Source organism: Cynara cardunculus (genome assembly GCF_001531365.2).
Source record: "Cynara cardunculus var. scolymus isolate 2C chromosome LG 17, CcrdV1, whole genome shotgun sequence".
Classification (NCBI taxonomy): Eukaryota; Viridiplantae; Streptophyta; class Magnoliopsida; order Asterales; family Asteraceae; genus Cynara; species Cynara cardunculus.
The window spans coordinates 32,815,732-32,823,557 of NC_037544.1; the positions used below are offsets into that span (position 1 = coordinate 32,815,732).

Here is a 7,826-nt window from a genome sequence, read left to right on the forward strand (position 1 = left end):
AGGACGTATTAATAAAAATGACATGTTTCCGTTTCTTTCTCTTCTTTTTAAGAACATGAATAATTTTTTTTAAATTTACAATATTTTAATTAGAATAAAACTTTTGAATTAAATAAATAATAAAATATTATATATATATATATATATCTCTATAATAATTAATTATAATTAATTATTAAAACTAAACGTAATMTTTTTTAAATATAAATTACAGAGTTTATTAATTTTTAATTATTTGTAATAAAATCAACCTCCTTACTTTATGACACTGTTACAATATCAGTTTTAATAATCGATTATTTTAATTTATTGATTTTAAACAAATCTGTTAATTAGAAAAACGATGACATCTATGACTTAAATGTAAGATTTATAGAAGAAGAAAGATTTGTGGTAATTAAGGTGATATTTTTTGAAGATGAGTCATGTATTTTATTTTCTCATATCCATGGAAAGATTTTCTGAACCCGATTCATGAATCTCTAAATTCCATCTCTTTGTTTGTTGAAGAGCATTTATAGATCAGATGTTATATATCTGCTCTCACCCTCTCTTCCAATCCAAATCCACACCCAAACCCACAGATTTAATCACATCTTTACTGCATAAAGCCTCAATCTTTGTGATAATCGACGCCTGTTGATCACCTCAATTTCAATCTTGCACCTCAGATCTTCTGTTTTACTCTTTAGTAAGTAATCTTTGCTAGTTATCGAAGCAAAACCAGCTATCTTTTCTTCTAATCTTTTAGTTGAATTCTAGATTTGTTGCTGAAATCCTTTGTTTCTGTCAGATTATTTGTAATCGACAAAGCATCGTGGATTGTTTCTGTTTGTTGTCGTTTTTGTTTTGGGGGTTTTGAGCTACCAATGACCATTTCTGATCGACTAGGGTTTAGTGGTTTCTACAAGTGTTTTTTTAGTGTTCTTGACACTCTGATAACCGATCCAGCATGACTCTGCTTGTATCAGCATCCTTTACGGGATTTGTTTTGATTTTTTTTGTCTTTTGGGTTCTATTTCATCAATTTTCTTGTGGGGTTCTTAAATCTGTTTTCTTGCAGGAGACATGAAACAAGCATTTTGTTCATTTGCACCATCTTAACTATGGGGGATGTTAATTGGGTTTTCTTTTTGTATGTTTGATTGTGTTTCTGGGTAGGGTTTTATAAGTTTTGGAACATTCCCAGTGATCCAACATGAGTCTTTAAAATTTGAGTGTGTTATTTCTCTATGAATTTGTTTTGAATCAGAGTTTCTGGGTTCATTTTGAAGTTGGGTTTTTTTTAATGGCATTTTCTTATGATTTTACATGTATCACAAGCAAACACAAAGATGCATATATATATATATATGTATGTATATATACCTGTTTCTTGATTTAAGCACATTTGAAAGTTGTCTTATGAACATGTTAATTGGTTTTTCTTTCTATCTTGATTCTGTTTATAGTAGGGTTTAGTCATTTTGCCTATGGGTTTTTGTCATTCTTGAAGTTTTGATACAGATCTAACATGAATCTTTACACATGAGCATCCTATGTGGAAATTTATTTTATTGCTCTTTTAGGGTTCACTCTCTAAGTTTCATTTTGAGTTGCGGTCTCTTTGTTAATTTTGCACTTAACATTCAACGCTTACGTGTTACATGAGCACACAACGAGATGTGTGTGTATGTTCTTTATCTGTTTTAGCAACCACATTTTGAGCTGCGTATAAACGGATGTTTCTTTATATAGCTAGGGCTTTGATTCTTTAATGGCTTTTTATTGTTACTGATGATAACATTATATTTCACGAGCGGTCTTCTGTCCAAGGATTTATACTGAATTTACCCTTTTTGGGTTTGTTTTTTTCATGATTTATAAGCTACTTCTGTGTCTCTGCAAGCACATTTATGCGATTGTGGACCCAAATAGGATAGTAATCAAAGATTATGTTGCATTGCTTAATTGACAGTAATCATGTAACAAATTACCTTCTTGTAACGGTAATCAGAATTCAGTCAATTTGGAAAATTTCAGTTCTTGTAGATAGGGTTTAGGGATTGTGAAAGTGGTAGTGGTCTAACAAAAATCTTTTACAGAGCATTCTTTCGAAGGATTTATTCTGAACTTAGAACATCTTCGATTACTATAATGGTTTGTTTCTTGAATTAATTTTCTTTTCAGCAAATTTCAACTCAAGAATGTGATCCATTTTATGTGTTTTGCAAGCACACAAAAGAGATAAATGTACGCATCTCTATCCATTATTATTTGAAGGGATCGGAAAACATCGTTTGAATATTAATTTTTGATATTGTTTCAGCATTTAGGATAAAAAGCAATCATGGAGCTCAAGTCGTGAATACAACTCTGCAAAGTTAACTTTTTTCCGTTTTTCCAACCTAAAGAGGTAAGCGGTATTTGCTTTTGTTGATGGTGGATATTGTCGTTTTCTTATAGCAAGCTTTTAATCCAGTGGAATAATCTGTATCAGGGTTGGCTAGATTGTAAGAATCCAGTTGGCTTAGCTAGGTTGTAAAATGATGTACCAAAGTTTCAACCCAACTAACCAAAGGGCCTTTGGCCTAGCAGTATCGTAGTCTTTGGTCTCCTAGGAGGCCAGGGCTTCAAACCTCACCAAAGGTGAGGAGGGTGTGTGAGTTTATTTGTTGCATTTGCCGTATATAAATTTTATATACTTCAAAATAAAAGGTTTCAACCTAACTAACCTGACCAACCCAACCCATCCCATCCCTCCCCACACGGTTTGGGTCGGGTTGGGTTGGGCTGTTCAAATGCCTTCAACCCAGCCAGCCACCCCAACCCTTGTGCTGCCCTAATCAGTATACATCTTTCCCACTGTTATTTAAATGATTGTGTTCACTTTCGATCTGCCTCCGAGAGTTCTTTGTTTTTCAAAGTCTTACTGAAACATAAATGCATGCAGTATAGATATCGATGGAGACTCGTTCTCAAGTATTGAGGTCTGGATAGTAAAGTACTTGATTTATAGCAAGAAAAATATTCCAAGAACTGTTTATTGGACCAAGTGTAAGACAAAAGATTGTAACTTTATCTAATGAAAAACTTTCTTTGGTATAAGATGACGATATAAACAAGTATAGGGAATCACAAGTTGCCGTATTATAGCTTACCATGTCATTTAATTGTATTATATGTCAAAAAGGATCTAAAGCTAACGAAGAGTATTGTGGTTTTGGTAATATCAAGTGGGCAAGCTTATATTCATATGTGAAGGTATGAGAGTGATTTACAACATAGGTTAAGTATGAAAGTGAGGCGAAATAGCATGAACTATTTTATCTTCGGACTCTTAGAAATCCACTCTTTTCTTTCATATGATTTCTTTCTTTGAAATAAATGTTCATGGTTACGGGAACAGTCTTTCTACCCCTTGGGGTAGAGAAACATCTGATCCTACCCCTCCAGAGCCTACTTTCGAGTGAGATATGTAGCAGGCACTTTTCACAAGGTGATTCCTTCGGAATTGAATCACTTGTTCTTTTTCTGAAGGTTCATGTAGTTTCAACCAACTTTAACCGCAATACTTTGCTGAAATTCATGGAAATGCTTTGTTTTGTTGTCTAAACATGTTGCGTGATTTAAAAATCAGGTAATGAACATCATATTGGTCCAAGAACATATAAAAGAATTTGCTTTAAGCCACCACGGATAAGATAGAATGCTGCATACACTTCTACTCTGGATTTGCCATTGTTTATGGCATGCAAATTAAATATGTCGACGGAAATAGATTTAGACTGATTTGGAAGTTTTCATTGTATGCCAAAACAACTAGAAAGGCGATCGTTATTATTAGTAGACAATTATTGTCGTAAAATATTTAAAAGGGACAAGTTATTATCTCCGGTGGTGCAGCAGTTTGCTTTCTTTATTAACTGGGATATGTAGTGAAAGCTAGCCTAAATAGTTAAGTTATTTTGATGTAAACACCGTAGATTAACCAAACCGCACTATACTAACCCGGTATATCCCACTCGGATTAGGGTCTCAGGGTGGGATGTATGCAGACTTGTCATCTACCCCAAATAGTAGAGGGGCTGAACACCGTAGATTATAAGGAGTGTATTGAAATAAGGGAAGTCTCTCTTCTTCCCTTCATCCCATTTGTTCCAAAATAAATGTCCACTTTCAAAAAGTTAGTCCCCGCTTTCCAATTCTACCCTTAATTATGAGATGGAGAAATTCATTACGCTCTATTATTAAGACTGAAATTGTCATTTGGTTTATTAGAAAGTGTAACAATTACAAATTTCTAGAACTGTGTGCCTATTTACTTTTGTAACAGAGTTTAAAGTTGGGAAACTCTTGAATATTTGTTATATCTGCATCAGGGTAATTTCCGACTTGTACCAATGCAGTCGCGTCCTACCAAAATCACCATTAAAATGGGAGGAAAAGTGCATGAAATCAAGGCATCAACCGTTCAGGGTCATCAAGAAAGCGTAGAAAAAGACCATAGTGTCCTCGATGGACCTAAAGTTCCTTCCAATGGTGATAGCAAGGGAACAGATCAGAACATTGTGGATGTTTCTTCTTCCGATTATAGCACCGAGGAGGATGTACGTACCCCATCTTATGATGATTCTCGGAAACAGATGGTTCTCTATGATCCTTCTGTGAATGGTTCAGAGGCAATCGAAGCTGTCCAGAATCCCGAACGCGGATCGGTTTCTAGACAAGTTTTCGATAATCGAAAAGTAGTCCCTGAGGTAGGTGCTTTCACTGTCCAGTGTGCTAACTGCTTTAAATGGCGACTCATCCCGGATCAGGAAAGATATGAGGTCATACGGGAACACATTACTGACCAACCGTTCACATGTGAAACAACTCGTGAATGGGATCGTGAAATTTCATGTGATGAACCGACTGATCTCGAGCAAGATGGCACCAGAATATGGGCTATTGACAAACCCAATATCGCACAGCCGCCTCCTGGATGGAAGAGGCTTTTGAGGCTAAGAAGCGAAGGCAGCTCTAAGTTTGCTGACGTGTATGATCTTTTTTCAGTTTCTTCCTAAAAATTTCCATTTTTTTTGGTAGTTAATCTTTGGGGCAAAATACATCATAATGCAATGAAGTTTGCCTTTGTTCCTATTTACTGTAACAAAAAGTTCATATGTTACCCATTTTGACCGATAACCTGCTGATCTTGTAGCATTTGATGTGGATGTCAAATTTGTCGTCCACTTCGTGGGACCCTTCAATAAACGTTCCGTGAATGGGTAACCACGTCATCATATGTTACAACTTACAAGATTAGCATGTTGACGGTCAAAACAGGTATAAAATAGGAAAATTTGAAACTTTTTTACATAGGTCGAGAAAAAGAAACTCTTTGTTACACTAAATTGAAACTAAACCAAACTTTGTTACATTATCTGTATTAAGGAATCTCGTTTGTGATAACTCTTTATTATTAAAAACTTGGTTTGTAAAATCTTATGGTTCTCAGGTATTATACATCACCAACCGGCACGAAACTTCGCTCAATACCCGACGTTCAAAGGTACGTTCTCAGCTCTTCACTTCAATAGTAATTGCATCTTATGTTACAAGTAGAGATGGTTCCTAATTACTTCCGCTAAGCAGGTATTTGGACAATCACCCGGAACAGAAACAAGTGGCTGATGTAAGACGGTTTTCGTTTCAAATCCCGAGACCCTTACGGGAGAACTACGTGCGAAAACGTCCTACTCAGATGCCCGGACCCGGGACACCAGGATCTCTTGGACCTTCTGCAGGTATTTTAGGGTTCCACTTTAAGAAGTTATGGTAATGCTTTTGGAGTAATAATACTATATTTTTGAAAAGAGTTGCTAGATTTGGTGGTTAACCGAACTAGGAAACGTAACGCGACGATATTTCATGCTAGCTTCAATTATCGAAAGATATCTAATGAAGTAACGGAACGCTTAAATTGATTTCATATACCTTAGAAGCATAATAATAGAATGTGTAAAAGATAACGGGAACGTTTAAATTTATCCCAGTATCTCCTCTACCCAGGCGTGAGGTCTGGGGAGGGTAGGATGTACACAGCAAAGAGTGGTGGTTTCCATGAACACCCCACATATGTCGGGGGTATATTTTTTTGATTTTGAAACGGTTTTTAATAACAGATAGATCCGTTCGGCTAAATGTGATATTGACATGTTGCAGTTGAACCGATAGCGTGGGCTGGTCCAGAAGAGAACTTGGATTTGCAGCTTGGTATGAGCGCTTTCCCGTCTCTATAAACACGCCTATTGTTTCATTGGTTGACGTAAATGAGGTTTTTTACGTGTTGTTGCAGCTGAGCCGCTAGCATGGGCGGGCCCAGCGGAGGAGAGAAACGGTATGCCGTATATGAAGACGCCGGAGCTTGATCCTGTGAACCGGGAAGTAAAAGGGGCAGCAAAGAAGGCAAAGAAATTCTTGGATTGTTTATAAAAAGCTGGTATCTTGCATTTGGTGTTGTTGATATGTTACATTTGGTTCCTTTGGTGCAATCGGGGTTTGGTGGTGTAAAGGTGTTGTGCGGGTTCGATGGCTGGGTCATGGTTCAAGATGTAGCCGGTCCTAATTTGGACCGGGGTTTTGGTTTTAAAATTAGGACTAAAAGTGAACTGTCAATCCGGTCCTGGTCCAGGTCCGGTGTTTCTTTTGCAATTGTTATTTGTTGTTATTGTTATTTAGTGTCGAAATTTGGAAACTTCACAATTAGATGATTAACTAAAACCCCTCAGTCGCCCAATTGTCTGCACACACACAAATATGTTATTATATATATATATATATATGATACCAATTCGTACAGGACCGTTCATCATAAATGAAATTAAACACAGATTAGTGATATAGTATTAAAAATAGCAAGCATAATGATCAAAAGATACCTTTATTGATTAAGCAATCTTGAATACAATTGTTGTCGAGACAATTTGAGCATACATCAGGAGCAATGGTAAGATTAAAATCTAAAGATTTGAAACATTGAGAAGTTGAGAATTTGAGAGGGTTTTTTTGACATAACATACTAAAAATTCTAACACTAGAATTTTATGAGAGGAAAAGAGTATTTTCTGAGAAAGGAGTCGATGATCTTGTTGTAGAGCTTTGATCGTCTTTTATAGTTGAAGTTTGGAATTGAATGACTGACACCTTTCAGTTATCTTCTAAAATTTTTGAGCTTGAAACCGGCACCTTGCCTTGATGTTGAATAATTGGAATTTGTCTGACAAATTGAATCAATCGTCCTATTTTGTCGTTGTCTTAATGGATCCAACATATCGAATCTGCTTTTGACCATAATGTCTTGACCATAACGTCTATTCTTCATACTTTGCATAAAGCATGACCATAACGTCTATTTTTCATAAAGCAACAACATCTTTTATAATGGCAAAGAGCATTATTATCACCTTGAGCATTATTATCACCTTGAAATTCAGCTGACCGTATTATAAATCTGCATATTTTTGATAAGATAAAAGATTTGAACAAGATGTTATCGGAAATACCAAAKRGCGTATTTCACGTGTTTTGATAAGATATATTTTGAATAGATACAAAGAATTGCTTGCAAAAGCAATACCCAAACACACTCAACACCTTAAGGATTAAAAATAATCCTCATAAGGGTCTTGACTATCTTGAAATAAATTTTGAGAAGCTGGGACTTGAGACGTAGAACTAGCGGGAGAGCTGCTTGATGGAGAGCTCCGACGTCTAAGTTCTTGAAGAWGTCGTTTGAGTTCTTCTTTTGATTCAGTGGCTAAAATTTGATCAATTTCATCGTCTTCTTTCTTCTGCTTTGA

At 35.8% G+C, this 7,826-nt stretch overlaps 1 protein-coding gene across 7 annotated transcripts; it reads left to right on the forward strand.

The window, feature by feature from the left end:
* The first annotated feature begins 426 nt into the window (after nucleotides 1-426).
* On the forward strand, nucleotides 427-6,755 carry LOC112501166 (methyl-CpG-binding domain-containing protein 2-like). 7 transcript variants are annotated; one of them, XM_025104835.1, is made up of 8 exons: nucleotides 427-691; nucleotides 2,170-2,232; nucleotides 2,309-2,395; nucleotides 4,362-5,020; nucleotides 5,483-5,536; nucleotides 5,620-5,771; nucleotides 6,190-6,240; nucleotides 6,323-6,755. In XM_025104835.1, the coding sequence occupies exons 4-8, from the start codon at nucleotides 4,383-4,385 to the stop codon at nucleotides 6,457-6,459; spliced, it is 1,032 nt and encodes a 343-aa protein (XP_024960603.1). In that variant the 5' UTR covers nucleotides 427-691; nucleotides 2,170-2,232; nucleotides 2,309-2,395; nucleotides 4,362-4,382; the 3' UTR covers nucleotides 6,460-6,755. The 7 variants fall into 7 exon arrangements, with proteins under 7 accessions (XP_024960603.1, XP_024960608.1, XP_024960604.1 ...); XM_025104840.1 differs by having other exon boundaries at nucleotides 443-691; nucleotides 4,389-5,020; XM_025104836.1 differs by lacking the exon at nucleotides 2,170-2,232 and having other exon boundaries at nucleotides 443-691.
* Nucleotides 6,756-7,826: the final 1,071 nt, after the last annotated feature.